This window comes from Gouania willdenowi, chromosome 14 (genome assembly GCF_900634775.1).
Source record: "Gouania willdenowi chromosome 14, fGouWil2.1, whole genome shotgun sequence".
Taxonomy (NCBI): domain Eukaryota; kingdom Metazoa; phylum Chordata; class Actinopteri; order Blenniiformes; family Gobiesocidae; genus Gouania; species Gouania willdenowi.
Window position 1 is genome coordinate 24,579,836 of NC_041057.1, and position 20,687 is coordinate 24,600,522.

At 44.2% G+C, this 20,687-nt stretch overlaps 1 protein-coding gene across 11 annotated transcripts in view; it reads left to right on the forward strand.

Moving 5' to 3' along the window:
- tspoap1 (TSPO associated protein 1) overlaps positions 1-20,687 on the forward strand; it is a 123,950-nt gene that overhangs the window by 33,264 nt on the left and 69,999 nt on the right. For 10 of the 11 annotated variants that reach the window (XM_028466236.1, XM_028466243.1, XM_028466237.1 and 7 more), the window contains 2 exons: positions 10,439-10,615; positions 11,081-11,263. In XM_028466236.1, the coding sequence (XP_028322037.1) occupies positions 10,439-10,615; positions 11,081-11,263 (360 nt within the window). The remainder of the gene's footprint in view (positions 1-10,438; positions 10,616-11,080; positions 11,264-20,687) is intronic. The other variant, XM_028466239.1, reaches the window with a different exon arrangement.

A 20,687-nucleotide genomic window follows, 5' to 3' on the forward strand; every position in this document is an offset into this window, starting at 1 on the left:
TTTCCAGACATTAAGTGTAGGAGTAGATGTTGTTCTTTAAGGTAAAGAACAACATATACGTTTACAGTAGTAAGAAGACATGATGAAAGTTTTTGAGCTTAACTTAAATGCACAAAGAAGAAAAAACATTTCACAACTTTGCTACAGAATACTGCCCAAGAGCCACATGCGGCTCTCAGTCTGTTTTTGTGAAAGTACAAGCACAAAATTACTCCAAGAACACACAAAATTGCAAAAATACACAGAAAAACTGTAAAAATACACAAAACTACTCCCACAAACATCTAACATTACAGACAAATACATAAATGACTCATAACACACAAAACAACAAAATTATAAAGAATGGCAAAAAATACATATGCCAACCAAAAATACACAAAATCACTCCTAAAACACACAAAACAACAACAGCACACAAAAGCCTTTGTTTTTTTGGGTTTTTTTTTTTTTTTTTTCAATGTTCAGATTGATCACTGTTCTAAATGCTGACAAAATGTTGATATTGTGGTCCTCAGATCAGACAATCATGTTTTTGTATCCCCCCCACTATGATAAAATTTTCCCATCTCTGTTGTAGAATGTATCGTTCGGTTACGTGGAAACCTTGGTTCTCTGAGTGGAGAGACTATCTCTCCACCCAGTTACATATTCCATATGTACGGGGACTGATCCCACTGGGACAGTTGACGTGGATATTTCTTTAAGACACACCACTACGTGGCCCATGCACGGGCTTAAAAGCCCCAGGTGTGCATGCAATCACCGATTCACATTGATTGGAACGGTTTCCGAGCGGCCTTGTGGTGGAGAGATAGTCTCTCCACACAGAGAACCAAGGTTACCACGTAACCGAACGTTCTCTATCGTATCGAGACTATCTCTCCACCCAGTTACATATTCCATATGTACGGGGACCCTGTAAGACACACCGCGAGGAGACTGAGGAGACAGAGCAACGCACCCCTCTAGTACCCCCCCCGGGGTCCCCGACCCTGGTAATCGAATGAGACGTCACCGCCACCAGAGTGTTCCAACAGTGCACGTGAACAATGACACCCAAAATCATGCTATGTACATAATACACATACACATACGTGGGCTCCCGCCAGACGCATGTGGCTACCCCCAGCCGAGACGCCAGACGCAGCTCCCAGTATAGCCAACTCTGCCAGACGCAAGGGTCGGGCGTATATGTATGGAGGGGTAGCCGGACGGCCTGCCTTCCCGCTAGGCCCCCGGATAAGAAAAACCAGGCCACCTCTAGCTCACCATCGCAGGGGCGTAAAGGAGAGACCCTGGTCACTTTGGACTAGTACCCAGCACAAGTTCCCCAAAGGAGGTGCCGGTAGCCATATTGAGGCTGTAAAACCTTGCAAGGGTGGACGGACTCGCCCACGTAGCGGCCGCACACACTTCGGAGAGGGTGGCTCCCCGCCACAGGGCCCAGGAAGCGGCAACGCCTCTTGTGGAGTGCGCCCGTACCCCTCCCGGAGCCGGAGCGCCGGAGTCTGTGTAAGCCCGTTGGATCGTTTCCACGATCCAGTGCGACAGCCTGGATTTAGACACCGGCTGACCTAGGTGCCGGGGCTGAAAACAAACAAAAAGCTGGTCGGTCTTCCTGACCGCACCAGTTCGCTCAATGTACACCTTAAGCGCCCTAATCGGGCATAGCCTCGACCCGTCCTGCGCCCCTTCATCCCTGTCCCGGGAGGGGCGGAGGGACATTAACTCTACTAGCTGGTTTAGGTGAAAGTCCGAGAGCACCTTCGGCAAGAATGCAGGATTTGGGCGTAAGAGCACACCCGCACCGCCGGGCAGGAATCTACAGCAGCTCTCGTGCATCGACAGAGCCTGTAGTTCTCCGACCCTCCGCGCTGATGCCACCGCTATGAGAAACGCCGTCTTCAGTGACAGCCATTTCATGTCCACCGTTTCCAGGGGCTCGAAGGGTCCCAGCCGCAAGGCAGCCAGCACCAGCTTCAGGTCCCACGTCGGGACAGCCAACCTTCTACAGGGGGCGAGCCTAGCAGCACCTTTCAGGAACTGTGAGACGAGGACGCAGTCAACCTCGGCCAACTTGTTATCGCCAACACGAGCGGCCTTGATTGCAGCCACCATCCCCCTAAGGGTGGAAGGTGATCTCCCTGCCTCGAGCAGCTCCTGTAGATACCGGAGTATCTCGGGGGCCGAGCAGGTCAGCGCATCAGCCCGATTCAGCCTACACCATGATGAGAAGAGGTCCCAGCGGTATGAATAGGCTGCTCTAGTCGATGGTGCTCGAGCGCCCTGAATGGTCCGGACCACCGACCGGGCTAACCCCATGCCCAACAGGCTGGCCCTCTCAGGGGCCAGGCCCAGAGCCTGAGCCCCTGGGGAAAGGAATGGAACAGGGTCCCCTGCGCCTGGCTCAGGAGGTCCCGGCGAGCTGGAAGTTCCCATGGACTCCCGTCCAGGAGAGGGGCCAATCCCGAGAACCACATCATGTGTGGCCAGTTGGGAGCCACCAAGATTAGCCTCACCTCCTCCACCTGGGCCCTCAGCAGCAGGGTGGGAAGGAGACCGAAAGGGGGGAAAGCATACAGCAGCCCCGGGGGCCATTGGTGTGCCATGGCATCGACGCCCAGCGGGGGGTCGTCCCTCCCCACGGAAAAGGACAACGGGCAGTGCGTGTTGTTCCGGGATGCAAACAGGTCGGCGACAGCCCTGCTGAACCGACCCCAAATCTCCTCGGCTACTTCCGGGTGCAGTCGCCACTCTCCCAGGGCCGGGCCCCCCCTGGAGAGCAGGTCCGCCCCAGGTTCACCATCCCGGGCACATGCATGGCTCTGAGTGACAGGAACCTCGTGCCTGCCCATGTCCACAGACTGTGTGCCACCCTGCAAAGGCCCGGGGAACCCAGGCCCCCTTGCCTGTTGACGTAAGCCGCCGCCGCTGTGCTGTCCATTCTCACGAGTACGTGACGGCCCTGCAAGCTGCGTTCGAAGTGCCGAAGAGCCAAAAAGATGGCCCTCAGCTCCAAGACATTGATATGCCGGGCCAGCCAGGCACCAGTCCAGCTTCCGCTGGCACCTTCGCCTTCGTGGACCGCGCCCCATCCCGTCAGGGATGCATCCGCAGAGATCACCTGGCGGTGGAGCACGGGACCCAGCAAACTCCCTTTGGCGATGTTGGTCGGTGTATCCCACCATGTTAGGGCTGAACGCAATCTCCTGGTGACCCCCACTTTGGCACGCAGGTGCCTCTGTGGACAGAGCCCCCAGAAAAAGAGGCACCTCTGTACTGGGCGCATGTGCAGGAGTGCCACCTGCACCGATGCCGCCATAAGGCCCAGGAGGCGAAGACAAAGCCTCCATGTAACCCTGGCTCCCAGCGAAAACCGGGAGAGGCAGATCCTGAGGGATTCCTGCCTTTCCCAAGTCAGTGTCACTAACCCAGTCCTGGCATCCAACCACATGCCCAGGAACTGGGTGGCCTGTGCCGGCTGTAGACTGCACTTCTTTTTGTTGATCCGCAGTCCCAGACTCGTGATGTGTGCCAGTAAGACTGTGAGATGGCGGCGACACCGCTCTTCCGTCTGTGCACATATTAGCCAGTCGTCCAGGTAGTTCATCACCCGGAGACCCAGGCAACGCAGAGGCCCCAAAACCGCATCCATACATCTGGTGAAGGTGCGGGGGGCCAAAGAGATTCCGAAGGGGAGGACGCAGAACTCGAAGGTTCTGCCTTCGAAGGCGAACCTGAGGAACCGCCTGTGCCCTTCCCAGATCGGTATTTGAAAATAGGCATCCTCCAGGTCGGCGGTAGCAAACCAGTCGCCTACCCGGACAGCCTGCTTCACTCCCGGTATGGTCAGCATCTTGCATTTCAGAGGCCGGAGGAACTTGTTCAGCCCTCTGAGGTCTAATATTGGCCGGAGGGTACCATCCCGTTTCGGGATGAGGAAATAACGGGAATAAAACCCCGCCTGACGGTTCTCCTTCCCCACCTCCCGGATGGCCTTCTTCTCGAGGAGAGAGGAGACCTCTGAACGCATAGCCCCTCTGTGCTGCAGGTCTGTGATTACAGAAAATACAGCCAACCGAGTCACAGGAGGGGTGCGCAAGAACTGTAACCGGTAGCCCTGGGTCATTGTAGAAACGACCCAGGGGTCTGCCCTCAGATCCTCCCACGCTGCACGGACCCCCTGAGGACAGGGTCCGGTGTGGGGGGGCATAGCGTCAGGACTGAGGCTGAGGCTGGGGTGGCCTCTGGCCGCCGCTGCCTCGTCTCCCCCTCTTAAACTTACCTTGCCTGCCCGCCTCTAGCCGGCCCCTCAGATCCCCCTGACTCCAGTCAGGCTGAGGAGGTTTTGGCTGCGGTGGCTGGGGGCGCCGCCAGTCCCGGCTCCATTTCAGGGAGCCTGCTACTTCTCGGGCGCAGCGGCGGGCTTCCTGCGCCTGCTGGAGCATGGCCGCTGCTCCCGGCCCGAACATTGCCAACGGCTCTACGGGCAGTTTGAGGAGGCAGGCCCTGTCGTCCGGCTGCAGCATGGACTGCGACAACCACAGGTGGCGTCTGACCGTCCAGAGGCCCGACATGGCTTTTCCCGCCGCCTCGGCCTGCTCTCTCATTAGTTTAGAGAGAAGTGAGGAGACCTGCTGCAGCTCCAACAGCAGGTCGTCACTGCACCCCTCCTTCAACCGCTGAATCAGATGGCGTTGATACAGGGACAATATGGCCCCCGTATTGCCAAGCTGAGTCTGGACCGCCATGGCACCATGCATTTTGGTGAGTAGTGCGTCCATTGTCCTGCAGTTTTTACTGGGGCAGCTACTTCTCCCGAGCAAAGATTGCGATGGCGACACCAAAGCCGCTAAAGCCTGGTCCACCGGAGGTAAAGGCCCACAGCCAATCCTCTCACGGTTGTGAACCGCCCCTAGGCGTCTACAGAGCCCAGACCAGCGACCTGACGGCGACTGGAATTGCTTCTGGAGCACCTCTTCAAAGTCCGAGAGGAGAGGGACGAGGAAGCGCGTGGAACGACTCCCCTCCGCGTCATCGAACCGGGAGGGGGGAGGCCCCTGGTCAGATGGCAGCTCTATGCCTAATGCCGCTGCCGCCCTGCTCACAATCTCCTGGAGGAGAGGGGGTGGCTCCGCCCGTTCCTCCACGACCGTTTCCTCCCCCAATGGGAAGGCATAACTGTCTGAGGGCTCCAGGCTCAACACATCGACCTCACCGTCCGACTCTGAGTCAGATGGGCGGCCCCTCTCTGCCCCCACCGATAACATAGCTGGGGGCCTAGGAGTGGGAGGCTTGTCAAACCAGCCCTGTGATCGCACGTGCCCCGACAGAAGCCCACCACTAGGGGGCAAAGGGGGACACAAGTCGGCTGAGCTCTGTGCTGCTGGAGCCACAGTCCTAGAGCGCTTGGCCGACTGCAGTCCATGCACAGGTGTGGGCGGTTGTGCCCTAAACACATGGCATCGGGCCTCCCTCAGTCTCACCGATAAGCAAAAACAGCTCATACAGGAGGATGGGTCATCCCTTGCCATAAATGCATGATCGCTGCCCAGGCACATCACACAGTAATCATGGCCGTCCTCTGCAGGCATTCTCGTATCGCAGCCCCTGCAGGGAGGTCCCTCTCGGCTTGCCATACTGACGTAGCAGGCAAACCAGGAAGTGCTCTCGCACGCTGTGTTTTGTTTGTAGCCGAAGCAGCTAACAGTTGCTACTCCACTTTTCTTCGCGCTGTCAGAAGACACAGCAGCGAGCCCACACACACAAACACACATACTGGAGGACACGCAGATGCGGAAGCCGGACAGCCAGCAATACACCTCGAGTCGCTCCAGCGCCAGGCGGAGAGGGGACGCCGCACCACGCCCGCCGACCAGGTCGGCTTCGGGGGTGGACTGTACCTGGGCGCGTTAGCAGAGCGGATCGTGCAATACACCCTACGGTACCCCTTCGCCAATTCTACTACTGAAAATAAAGGGCAGACAAGCGATCCCGAGAGGGGTCCGAAGACTCTCGACTCCTACTCCCACACACGGTAAGCGCTAATCTCCCTCACACGTCTGTCTCTCACGTCTCCTACTGCCAGAGTGGAAATCAATGAATCGGTGATTGCATGCACACCTGGGGCTTTTAAGCCCATGCATGGGCCACGTAGTGGTGTGTCTTAAAGAAATATCCACGTCAACTGTCCCAGTGGGATCAGTCCCCGTACATATGGAATATGTAACTGGGTGGAGAGATAGTCTCGATACAATAGAGAACAATCTAAGAATATCTTGAATTCTCTAAACACTGGATTAGTGCTTTCAGCTGTCAACAAATGTTCCTTGATCAGCTATTTCTGGAACAATCCCAGAAGTGAATGACCTGCAGAGAGCCAAAGAGGATCCAGAAGAGGATTGGGCGAATGTCATATGGTCATATGAAACCAGAATACAACTTTTTGGTAAAACTCAACTCTGGAGGAGAAAGAACACCATACCTACTGTAAAGCATGGGGGTGGTGACATCATGCTTTGAGGCTGTTTCTCTACTAAGGGACCAGGACAACGGATGCGTGTAAAGGAAAGAATGAATTAGGCCATGTATCGTGAGATTTTGAGTGGAAACCTCCTTCTATCAGCAAGGGCATTGAAGATGAAACGTGGCTGGGTTTTTCATTACGACAGTGATCCCAAACACAATGCCTGGGCAATGAAGGAGTGGCTTCGTAAGAAGTATTTCAAGGTTCTGGAGTGGCCTAGCCAGTCTCCAGATCTCAACCCCATAAAAAATCTTTGGAGGGAGTTGAAAGTCCATGTTGCCCAGCGACAGCCCCAAAACATCACTGCGCTAGAGGAGATCTGCATGGAGGAATGGGCCAAATTACCAGCAACAGTGTGTGAAGACTGACCTCTGTCATTGCCAACAAAGGCTACTTTACAGAGCATTGAGATTAACTTTTGTTATTGGCCAAATACATATTTTCCATCATAATTTGCAAATAAACTAATTAAAAATCCTACAATGTGATTTTATGGATTTTTTTTTCTCATTTTCTATGAGATCAGCCTGACGATGTGCATGCTCCCATAAAAGGGGGTGGCGATTGCTGCGTCTGACTAATCACAAACATTGCAAAACTGTGCAGAGCAACTTACATCACGAGTGAAGAATAATTATTTAAAAATAATAATAATTCAGATCAAAAACAACTCAGTTGCTGCAGCAAAATCAGGAAGGAAAGAATGCAGGCAGATCATATATGACTGTTAATGCCTAAAATTGTGAGATTATACAATATTAATTAATCGGAGAATAAACGGAAAGCGCTCTGATTAACCAGTTCTACTTTATGACAACACAGACTTATTTCTATTCACATAGGGGTTTATTCTCCCATCTGGACTTAAGCACTTTTTGCACGCCTGCAGTTACGTGCTTCTCTCCTACGCGTATTCTCCTTTCCAGGTTCCTGATACACCCACCACTTGTAAGTGGAACAAAACCGCGTAGTCTGTGAATGAAGGCGGGCTGAAGGAAAGGAGGTCCATCCTCATCTGCATGACAGCTTGTTTCACTCTGTAGTGGATCAAACTGTGACTTTATATTACATAGTATGAAGATAGTTGAATCACTGTGACCAACATGGACAGAAGTCTTTCCTAAAAGATGTCATCGATAAATGAAAGGATTGTATTTATCCATTAATATTTCTTATTTCTTCCTTAAACTCAGCTGTCAGATCCACGGCGCACACTAACCAAGGTCTTCTAAGATTGGGCAGGTCATTTTCTAAGAGATCTGATTGGTCAGGAGGTGAGGCTTTTGTACTCAATAAAATCTTATCCAGATCCCGACTAGGTTGGCAATTCAGCGTAAGTTACCATGGTGATTTACCCCGATAAGAAGTTAACCAGCGTCATAGCACAGCACATACAAATAGATCCTGGAATTAGCACGATAAGAAGAAATTCAGTTTTGTAGTACAGGCTTTGTTTACTGCATCTGTATATTGTAGTTTTGTGTGTGTTTGATTGGTCATTCAGCCTGGTATTGTTTCAAGGTTATTCCATCAGAAAAACAATAACACAGAGAATGTGGCTTGAGTGCCACACTTTGCCAGCGAGGAGCTGGTGAGCAGCCGTTGTGATTAGATGTGATTTTAGAGCAATAGACAACTGTGTGCACAGATGCTTTTATCATGGCTATTGTTTTACAAGCCACACCAAACACTGAAATGACCCAATAAACCAAAATTCTAATTTAATTTAACAAATGATGCTTACTGAAGTCAGCCACCATTTAAAACAATCATTTTAAAGGAGACATATCATGCTTTTAAATCCTTCCTTTTTACATATAAATCATACAGTTGTGGTCTATATAAAGCGGAACTGCAATGCTTGGGTCTGAATTCCTCATTATTATAGCTCCACAGGCCCCTTTTCTACCCCTTTTCTGATGTGCTTCTGAGAGAAACTCGTTTTGGTGCGGTCTCTTTAAATGCAAATGAGACACTTCATACCCCGCCCCCTCTCCAGGTTGCAGAGGTGACACTCGGATCAACTCCACCCTGTTCGGCAGAAACTTTTTATTCACACATTATTTACAAAATGTCAACAACGGAAGACTTGTCCATCCAGCCTTACATGTTCGAGCCAGAGTCGGACCCGGCGGAGCGAGATGAAAATGACAAACCTGCAGAACGACTTCATATGGATGTTAACAAGTGAGCTAACACAATCGCCAAGCTAACGCTAGCGCCAAGCTAACGTCATGAAATTACATTTTAATACAATCGTTTCGGAGACAAAAATGGCAAAATGAAATGACTAATGAAAACTTTAGACTTAAATTAAACCACGTAGGCCATATCATCAAGGATCTAAAACGAGCACATAGCGCTAACATATGAAGACGGTGCAACTGCTAATGCTAACAAAACAATGACAGGGACGTCTTATCACACTTTTTAGTGTAATTTCAGCTTACCGAAGTGCTCTGTTCGTCGTCTCCAAAGATAGAAGGAATTGACCCCTCAATCAGACGAAGTCTTTTGTCAAATCCTTCTTTATACTGGCGGAGGTTGCTGAAGCAGTCATCCTTGAAGTGCTTTGTGCACACAAAAATGACCTTATCCACAGATGTGGGTACATTTCCGTGAAAAATAAAACTCAACCAGGCACTTTGAAAAGGTTCTGATGCTGGGAGACGGTGTAATGAAGCGTGTGGGTTACTACATCCAACAACCGAACATTTTGACTTATCCTCTCGTAACTTCGGCATCCTTGAGCTTGGACTACAAAATAAAAGCGCGAAATAAAAATGGCGGATTGCTGGAAGTGTTGGGCCTAGAGTCGATGTGCAAATACTGTGACGTTATTGTTCAAAAAACGTAAGAATCGAAAAATCGAAACAGATTGAAAAATATGACCAAAACAGAATATAAAGATATCAACGAAGCACCTGAAGAGACTAATTTGAACTTTTCTGTACTTCTAAACACAACAAAATGCATTTAAGGGCTAAAAAAGTGGATTTAGCATGATATGTCCCCTTTAAATGAGCAATTACATTGTATTTGGACTTGGACTGGACTTGATTTTATATAGCACTTTATCACCACACTGAAGCAGTCTCAAAGCGCTTTACATATCAGCTCATTCACCCAATCACTCTCACATTCACACACCAGTGGGACAGGACTGCCATGCCAGGTACTGGGATCGAACCCCCAACCTCTCGATCAGAAGACGACCCACTACCACCTGAGCCATGGTATTTAATGCTAACACAAAATTAAGTTCACTTCATACACCCCTTTGATAAACCAAAAATGACCTCAGATGATTTTCAGAAGTTTTAAAAAGCTTTAGTTACAATGACATAAGTTGGGAAAAATGACAAAGATGCAGATGCCCAATTACAGTACTGATCTTGAACCAAAATTGAACAGTAACTAAAAAATATCTGATGGGGTGCATCATCTATAATAGCTGAGACAGTGTCCTGTAGGAATGGTAACATGGCTTAAATCAAGTCAAGTTATTGTTGTGATATTGTGTCCTGTGTGAGTTGCACAGCTGTAGCCTCTGGAAATGAAGCTTTCAATCATAGATTTCTTGGAGTGGTATTGTTTGCTTACTTTAATTTTGAAATTTATAAGAAGCGTTCAGATTCAAAGAAGATTCGTCTTGTTTATGATGCACATGAGTGTTTTCACTCAGCATTAAACAGTACTCTTCCAAAAACACATTTACATTAGGAGTCTACCTAACCAGTTAAATATGCAAGAAAAGTCTTCTTTTTGTGTGTTTTTGAGAGAAATCCAATGCAGTGACTGATTGTAAGTAAGTAAGCTTGATGGCTAAAAGAAAATAGTTTTTCTCCCCATTACTCATGAGGATAGATCTGAGTATACATTTCTAATGAGCACATCCTTCTTGTCCAGGTAGCTTCTCCATCACTAATCAGACTAGGGTCAGTGGAGCACTACAAGAGAGCGTTTGCCCGTCAGCGAGCATGTGACCTTGCTCATCATGCACTTGTCCTGCTATCCAAAGACAAGGAGATTGCTTCTCTGCAGCAGGAGTGCAGAGCGCTAAAGCCTTGCTTGGGAATCATTGAGGTATGTTAATCACTTGAAGTTCCAGATAATACCTTTTTTCAATCTTGTTAACTCATAGTGTCAAAAGTCTTATTGTTTATGTAACGACCCCTGCTGGACACTATTGGTAATCCTCATTCCTCCCCCTACAAAGCACCTATTATAAAGGCTGCGTCACTGCTGATAGTGCACAAGTCTGATTATTGACACTGCAGGAAGAGTTCTGCATGTATTCACCTTTCGGTAATGATTTGGTTTTTTTTTTTCCTGAAAAATATGTTGTTATTGGTTATGCTTTTACCTGCAGAGCAAGAAAAAAATAATACATATGCTTTTGTGTACTGAATTTTATTCAATAACCTGGGTTGTTATTAAATTAATGTTTGTTTACATTTCCTTTAAATGTTCCATGTGTTAAAAAAAAAAAAAAGAACGTGTTGTGCTGACATGACTGTGACTTTAAAAAATGCGCATGCCTCTGCACAGGGTTTTCCAGCTTCATCTGGTGGTCAAGAGTTTGAGAAGCTTCTTCAGGAGTCTCAGAAAGAGGTGCTGCGGCTTCAAAGACAAATTTCGGTCACGTCATCCAAACAGGCACAAAACCAGAGCTGGGGTCATTGTGACTCAGGGAAGTCTGAGGAAAGTCGGAAGGAACAGAAGGAAAATAAGGTACTTCAATGAACAGGAAAAGATCACAACCTTTCAACAGGTTTAAAATGACACTACATCATGTTGTATTTAGGTTTAAATTAGCTAATATGTGCAGAACAAATAATTTTTAGTGCATCTAAACGTTAAGACATTTTAATTTAACATATACAGTATTGACTGATGCAAATGCAGCCCTCTGAGTTTAGCTGACTTTGTGTGTATTATGTTGGCAGTGTGCTGATTTGCTGTGTTATGTAATGCTCGTCATTGGACTCTTCACTAATCTGCTGCATGTCATAATGAGATGATTCCCTGTCTTGATCTTGGGCCTGATCAAAGATACTGAATTCTCAGGCTCTCTGATCCTCTAACTATTAAGTACTGATCTGCTACACATTTAGCTCTTAGAAACAGTCAATCATCAGAAAGGTAAGGCTCACGTCACTTTTTAAAAAGATGCACCAACTTCTGTTAAACCCAAAGGTTGCGTAATTATTAAAAGTATTATTTTTCAACTCTGAAATGCTATTCATCCACACTGTTAACCGTGTGTGTGAATGATCAATCTGTGTCCTTTTTATATGTATATTGTAAAGTTGTAGGATTTATGTTGTATTATCTGTGAACATGATGATGGAAATTCATCTGTGAATTTCTCAGTTCATGAAATGAAGTAAATTCTCCGCCTTTGAAGCTCAAACGAGAATGCCGATTGTGGTAATCTCTGATTTGTGGGACGCACTGCCAGTGGCACGCGCACACCAAGAAAGGGGCCATGTTGTGTGAACTCTAATCCCCTCCAACAACAGAATGGTACAGTCCAGTAATCCGCTCTCTGTGGCTGTAGCAGTGGTGAGAAGGTTTTGGGCGGTAGGTAAGACTCTGGCCGCAGTAAGGACCTTTCTATGTAGCCTTGCTTCCAATCACTAGCAGGATAAGAGAAGTCTTGCTGTTGCTGCATATCAAAGGAACGGGGTAGGTCATTGTATGTCTTTTTTCAGTCTGTGTGTGCAGGTCTTTGATTGACATATAGTTTGCTTTGGCTGATGTCCTATGTGTAATTGCTGATTGAAGCTATACAGAAGTTGGGACATAGCTTGAACAACCAATCGGTATCTGGTTGCTTGAGAGTTGGCTCTAAGCCAGAGATGTTGCACTGATGCAAAACTGTTTATTTTGAAAGGTTATCAAAATGTGAAAAAGCTACATAATTTAGAGGTTTTATGTTTGAAACTGAGCATGTTATTACTGCTTAGGTCACTGAGCTGTTGTTTTACAATATAATTCTAGTAAATGTCTTCCTCATCTGGAATGGACCAATTTTTTTTACATGTTAGAAAAGCTGAACGAGCATCAGGCTTAGTCAAGGACGCCCGTCACAAACCCAGTTTTGTAAAAGGCATATTTTGGCATTTCTATACCTGGAATTAAACTAGGGTGACTTTGTGACAGGATAAAACAGTGAGCGCTTGACTGGTGGGCTTCAATGTGTTCTGTATTACAAAGAAAATCATCGGCCAGGCCAATCCATTAAGGTGCTTTTAAAAGAAGTGATCCAGTTACCCGTTTCAGTAGTCTGCAGGGATTACACCAATGTGCTTATGGCATTCACAGGGCTTGCTGAATGGGATCTCACCCTCCTTTAGTACACATGGGCCTGGGGTATACTTGATCCTGCTGTACATGAACCACATCCGTGTGATTCGTGCTTAGTGCCACCTCTGTATGTAAACTGAAGAAGAGGTGAGGCTGTACCGATGAACAAGAATGACTGCAGTAGCTTCTGATGTAGTCACAGTATGATGATGGCTTAAGAGAAAGATAACACGTCATTACACGCCTGTTTGCTTGAATTTCAATTGACTTCAACAGCAATGTCTCAATGAAACACATGAAAAAGGGGTAGCACAAAGATTGATTGATTTTTCTCATGATAATTAATGTTATCAATGTCAATTAAAGACAGCATAGGTTTTTCAGATATAGGTTATCAAAAAGGTTATATGCTCTGTCACTTTCCTCATTTCATATGAATCCCAGGCTTAAAGAGAGAAGTAATCTTTAATGCCAACTTTTACCTAATGTTATTTGTACCAAAGGGGAACTGCTACAATACAAAACAAAGCTATGGAAGTAAGTAATACAGATAAAACATTTGTCAGAAGCTTCACGTTTCATATTACAGTCTTGTTCTGATAACCCAGTATGAATTCTCTGGACACGAATTGCACAATGAGACATGCACCATTCCTCCTCTGATTAATTTTACATATACCATTTAATTTTTGTAATCGCACTATAGTAACTTAATGACCCAAGATATGACAATTATGATTATTAAGTTGTGTTGAAACTATTATCGTTTTTCTTTCAAACATGGAACTGTTGTTCAGACATATTTACATATTCTTGATGGAACTCTACAACTATTAGCTAACAATTTATTTAAACGTATCACAAAAAGTAAAGAAATTTGTCTTTGGTGGGACATGTATTTCCTGTAACAGTGTTTTTTTCCTGCAATAAATCTATTACTGTTAGAAATCCTGTTGTTTCCCTGTTAAGTGGTGCTACCTTTGTAAGAACATGCATCTATGGGATGAGCAGAGCTGAGGATGTGGGTTGCACCATTGAAAATGTTGCCAAATTGTCCTTATAAATAAATCGCTTATTCTGACATTGACTGCCCTTCACCATCAGGCCTGCTTGTGCTGGCGTTGGCAACATGTGCACTGGAACCTGATCATGTGGAGGTGGTAGGTAGGAGGAGTAGGTAAAAGGCAGTCGTTCATGTGGTCAAAGAGTGGAGAACACACAGAGAACGCTCTGCTGACTGCTGCACTGATAGTGGCATGTTTTATGGGAGGCAGTTTGGTGGTTTCTGTGGTATCTTCCTCACTAGAAAAACAATGCTTAGTTGTAATTGAGGGCAATTTCAATTTGGAGAGATATCTAGATGAGATTCTGCACCCAATGGCTTTCCCATATTGCCACATTCTTGGGCTGAACTCTGTCCTCCACAGAGCAGGGTTTATCAGTCTATCTCTAGATATTTGGAAGTGGCGAGGATGGAATGAAATGCCTGCAGTCCTGACCTCAACCCCATTGAACACTTATGGGATCAGTTTGGGCTTTGCTGTTTTTAACAGAGTGACAACACAACCACGTTAGCTGACTTGCAAAAAATGCTAGTTGAAGAATGTAATGCCATCCCAGAGTAGTTTGTGAGCAGGCAGGTAAACAGTATGAGAAGAAGGAGCCAGGCTGTTGTGGCACACAGTGCTGAAGCTCTTGTTTGTTATATGACTAAATTGATGAATTGACAATGTCAAGTTTCTTAAAGAGTAACTAAACCTCTGCTTTCTGCTGACTGCCACGAGATGGGAAATTCAAAATATGCCTTGATTATTGGCGTTATTCCTGACCCAGTAAGACAAGCCCACTCAGAGTGCTGGCCCTAATGCTGCGTTCACACCGAATGCGTCTTCTGCGGCAGCGGACGCATCTGCCATACAAAACGCACTGCAGGGTTCGGACAAACATGAACCACCAGTCAAAAAAGCCGGCGTGATATTGCTATCCTAGCTCAGTGCCGACTTTCCGGTCCCGGTTATAAAGGTCGTGTCATACAGCTCCAGGTGGTCACACACAGCTTCTCCTCCATGGTCGAATGGGTGAACAGACTGGTGTCCGTGTTGACGGCCTGACGTCATCATCAACAAAGATTCTGATTGGCTTTCGTCATGCTAAACAGCCGCAGGAGTTCTATATTTTCAACTCTTGCGGGTGTGCGGATATGCGTAAAATCAGGAGAGCGCTCAAACGGCTAATGCCCTTGACGTGCAGATCGCACCGCCCTGGAAAGATTTCGCATCTGGGACGCATCTATTCATTGACTTTGTATGTAATCTGGACGCATCCGGTGTGAACGCAGCATACCAGACCACTGCCTGCTTAACTAGTATATGTAATACACAGCTCACAAGCATAAACACACAGCCCCACAGACGATATATTACTCATAAACTGTCTCCCTACTCTACTCCTTCAATGAGCCGCAGAACATTGCGGAGGACACACACACAGAGTCCGGTGTGGGTGTGGACCCAAATGCAAGGAGAGATGGAGGCAGGATAGAGGCATAACGTTCTTGGAACCAGTCCATGTTTATTTCTCATAAAACAAAACTTAAATCCAAAAACAGGAGGGAACAGGGAGCAAGACCAGATACAGCTGAACACGAAGAGGGAGACAACAAACATGACAACATCACACAACGAACCAGCAACCACACTGTGACCAAGCACTCATTAAATAGTGGAGGAGGCCTGATTAGGAATGGGCCACACCTGGGTGCAAACATGAGGGAGCTACTCAATCACCAAGCACTCACACAGACATCACTGGGGGGTGGAGCAACAAGCAGGAATCCCTGAAACACAGACAAGAGTTAACACAAGACTAGACTCAAAATAAACAAAGACACAGAATAACTAAACTTAACCAACAGAACATGACACACACTTTGTGTCTGTACATACACACATAGCTTGATGAACCCTCTGATTAGACCAGAATCTGCTCTTTATAGGAGCACAGAGACAAAAACATCATCGTTGCAGTGGAGCTCTTTCACACACAGAGCCAGTTGCGTGCACAGACATTTTGGGGGGCAGGTGCTCAGTGAAAATAAAGGGCACTTTATACGGCATGTAGAACTAACGGCTGCCTTATTATAGCAGTGTGATATTTAAAAAGATAAATAAACAATACAGGCACATGTTGAATGTAATTGCATAATTATGTCATTATCTTAATAAAAATTACTTGACCTTTGAACTGGTACAGTTTCACACTACAGTACTGATCAGTCAATCTTTTTCCCCTGTCAGAACAAAAAGTGTACAAAGTGTCATTTTGAAGTGAGTAGTGAAGAGTGAGCGTTACCACTCTTTAAAGCAGCATCCTCCTTGGTGCCATGTATTTAAAGAGTCTGATGACCTCACTATGATTTACCTGGATGTCTTTCTCTATGGCAAGCTGTTGGATATTGCATAGCTGCTATCTTTTTAATTGTGTCATCTCGTTCACATACAGCTGCTACATCATGCCTTTCTTGTTCTCCCTCATTTTGGTCATCAGGCAGCACTTCTGATTGTGTAAATGTGCACAGACTTGGTGCTGCTATGGACTTTATCTGTAGATGAATCTGGAAATTCATCTATCTCAACTTATTTGCTGGTCGATGGCCTACTGCTTCCCTGCTGTAGCTGCCTAGAATAGAATAATACGTTTTTGTAATAGCCTATTTTTAAGGTTGACTATACTGTAGCATATTAATGGAAAATACAAGAGTACTGCAAGTCTTGTAACATAGAAATAACTTGTTGGTACAAAATAATATAATTAGCTAAAATAGCTTGAAGCCTAATTTAGTACAGCCAAACCTCTTTGTGTAGTTAAAATAAAATGTGGACAGCTTTTAAGATATTTCAGTCAAATTAGAGGAACAGTTCAACTTTAAAATCTGAGCTTTAAAATGCCCTAAACAGTGAACATGACTCTTGACTCTGACCTTTCATCTTCATCTTCGTCTTCCTCCTTGCTGCTGGTGGATGCTTTTATCCAGGGGAGCAGAGACCTACTCCCCTGGGCCGCCTGCAGTAGCTCCCTTTCTTTTTCATTTCTTATCCTCTCCTTTCTAGGCATTATACTGCAATTGGTAAATTGGTAACTAAAAAGAGACCAACAATATGAATAAGACTGATTAGTTATATTTCAACAAGGCACAGGGCTACTTTTTCTGCAGGCCATAGGGAATTGTCTGTTTGTCATTTATCAAATAAATTACTGCAAGTGTTAATTATGTAGCCTAATGTAAACCTACACAATAGCCTACTAAATATTAATCTTAAGTCAGTATACTGATAGATTCACATGCTATAGGATACCAAATTCTACCGGTGGTCATCATCACGTCATATCTATTATTGGTTTTGGGTAGCGTCTAGTAGGAATGTGCGATATTTTATCATTTATAATTTATCGTCAAGAACATTCTCACCAGTAAGAATATGTCATCCCACGATATAAACGATAAATTCCCATGTCGGAAATTAGCTAGGGCCACGGTCCATTTGTCCCTCAATTTAGCCAAGAATGCCCCAAAAAACCTTGTTTCACGGGCCAAAAATGCCTATTTGTTGTCAACAACTTAGTATTCTCTGGAGCAGAACGCTGTTTATGGAAGCTCTGCCGCGAAGCCACCACGGTGTGCACCCCCCCACACACCGCCGAGTGTGTGAGGTGCTCGTCTCGGCTTCCTGAAGCTGCCGTGCTGCAATAAATCATGGGCCGCTACTTGGTTAAGACCAGATAACCATCCAACAAAGGGAACCGATTCAGGTTACTTTGTCAGATCCACCAAAAGTTCCACAAACACAGGGACAGAGATGAACCTGTACCAACGATTATGAACTGGTAACTCAACTAAAGCTAACCCACCGACACACAATGCTAACCTCTCCATATAAGGAATAGACCAAGTAAAAAGATTGAAAGAACACGTTTTACTGTCATAAAGCCGCAGAGAGCCACCGATTTGTTTATGGTCAGATTTAACACTGTGTATGGAAGGATTAAAGCTAAACATGTCACACATTGTGTGAAATAAATGTTAGCATAAATATTAATGCTACTATTCATTCATCCCAACTTGTGAAACGCAATTTTTTTAAATTATATTTCATGTGTTCACAAGACAAAGCTGGTCCCATTAGACTAATGTAACTATTGTGATTATTACACCAAAATAATATACTGAATGATTAAATCATCAAGCTTGATTTGGTTTAATTATAGGAAATAAGAAAGATATATTTATCAACCATAACTTTATGTAACTCATGGTCAAATATGAAATAAACAAGATTCATCATCAGTAGAAACACTATTGGAGTTATTCATGCTTTTCATGTGCTTTTTTAGAAAATAATTTCATTTCAAGTTAGAAAAGAAATAAATTGCATACAATAACACTAAAAGAGTGATCCACATGCACAAATACATTTCATAAAATATCAGCTCATGAACTCTTTTGAGTCAGCAGCTATTGTAGCCTTTTTTAATGTGTCTAGTGTTGATGTATAACATGATATATGATATATATATATATATGATATAAAAATACCTAAAATTTGCAAAATATTAAGGACAATATAAAAAAACAATTTTATTGCCATATTCTGAATTTAGAGTTAGTTAATTCTGTTGTGACATATACCCCAACTCCACTGCTTCGCTTAATACATTTGACATTAACATTAGTAAACGGTTTAAACCGATTAGATCATTGTAGGTGCGTTTCCTTCTAATACAACATGTACTAGTGCAGACATACTGTAAGCAACTGGCAGCTTGGGGCAAAATGCAGCCCTTGGTCTAATGTTATGCGGTCCCCAAAGTAAATGTACAAAATGACAGAAAAATACACAAAACAAGAGCAAGGTAACACAAAAAATTCCAAAGAATTACAACATTGCAGGAATGATGAGAAAAACAGAAAATACTCCAAAAACACTCAAAACTACTACAAAAATGAGCAAAAAGCAACAGTAATACACGCAATTACTCAGAAAAATATACATTACAGAAAATGACAGCAAAAGTACACAAAAAGATAGAAATACACAAAAAATACTTTGAAAATGCAAAATGGCAGTACAAATACACAATATGACTGCAAACAAAATAAATATTTTACAAGAAAAATACTCAAAAAGACTACAGCAATGCACAAAATGTCTGACAACAAGTAAGACAACAACAAACATACACAGAACGACAGAAATATACGATAAAAACTGTTCTTTTCTGTATTAATGCTCAGATCGCTCATTATTCTAAATGCCGACATGAATGTTGATCATGTGACTCTCTGAGCAAACAAACCTATTTTTGTGTCCCCACTATGATAGAAGTTGCCAATATATTTGTACAAGTTATAAATACTTATAGTCTTGTTTGGTGCATGATAAGAGTACATGTACAAAAGCATATAAGCAATAAAAAACAAAAGTTAGAATTTATATGTTTGAAATAAAATAATCATTCAGTTTCCTTTGCACATTTAACTATATAAATAATCAACTTAGGATAACAAATACACTGTATTTTTAAAAAATCTATTTGACAGTCATGTTTCTTCTCCAACATAATAACCCATAAAGGACAAAATACAATAAACAGGAAGTGATTCCCTGTTAAAACTATATTTGTATGCATTTTGTAGGTGCTTTATACTTTGACATCCTTTAACTAATATTAGCCAATGAGAACATAAACAGAGCGTACTAACATGGTATTAGATATAAATGTATCTGACGACATGTCCGGTGTGTGTGTGTGTGTGTATATATATATATATATATATATATATATCTACAGTAGATAGATAGATAGATACTGTAGATAGTTAGATAGATAGAAAGAAATATAAAATATTATAGTTTTCTATATAAAAGTATAAAATAGAAAACAGATGGGAAATGTTTTAAGGCAGTCACAAACAGACTTGAACAAATGTCATTTGTGTGAAATATGAAGCTGATCGCACTTTGTGTCAAAGGGGATTTTGAAAATGTGGCGTGCTAACAAAAATTAGCATTGCAACTTTGCGGTGGCGCCACTACCAAACCGTTAGCGATACGCAAATTCCTAAGTGTTCTGGCTGAGTTTGAAGCAAATCGGATGAAGCCTCTCAGACTAGTTTGCTCAAATGTGTTTGTAGGGTCAGCCATCTTGGGTCAAAGGTTAAAAATGGTCTGCGTGTGTTTGCGTGTCTTTGCTCACTCATTTCAGGTGTGTTTATAAGGGCTAGTTGTTCTTATCAGCAGCTCCTTTAACCCTCGAGGCACCCTTCAAAAAACTTACTTAGACCCCTAGAGACCAAAAATGGTCCCTCTCATATAAGTGTTGAAATAAGTAATGTATGGATGTTTTTTTTTTTTTTTTACTTTCAACACTTCAAATCTTTCAGATCTAACCATAGATATAAAATTTTTGTTATTTTAGTATGTTATGGTAAGTTTATAAGCCCTTTTTGTCATGGGAACAAAAAGAGAGAAAAAAAAAGTGCAAAGTGAAATTTTAATAGATCAATGATTAATAACAACATTGATTTCCATGCAGACAATGTATCAGAAACACAGTAAAATTGGAAAGTTTAGCACAAGCTAACATAAATCACTAAACCTCAGCTTCATCTAAACACAAAAGATTGACAACAAAACATCATATTTAACTAAACTACATTTTACAACACATACCATAAGACCCACAGATCCCTGCGATGTACATATTGCATGCATGTCCTCCACATTTGGGAGCAGATTCACTAAGATCTGAAAAAAAACATAGTAAACCAGGTGCATCCCTAAATCTT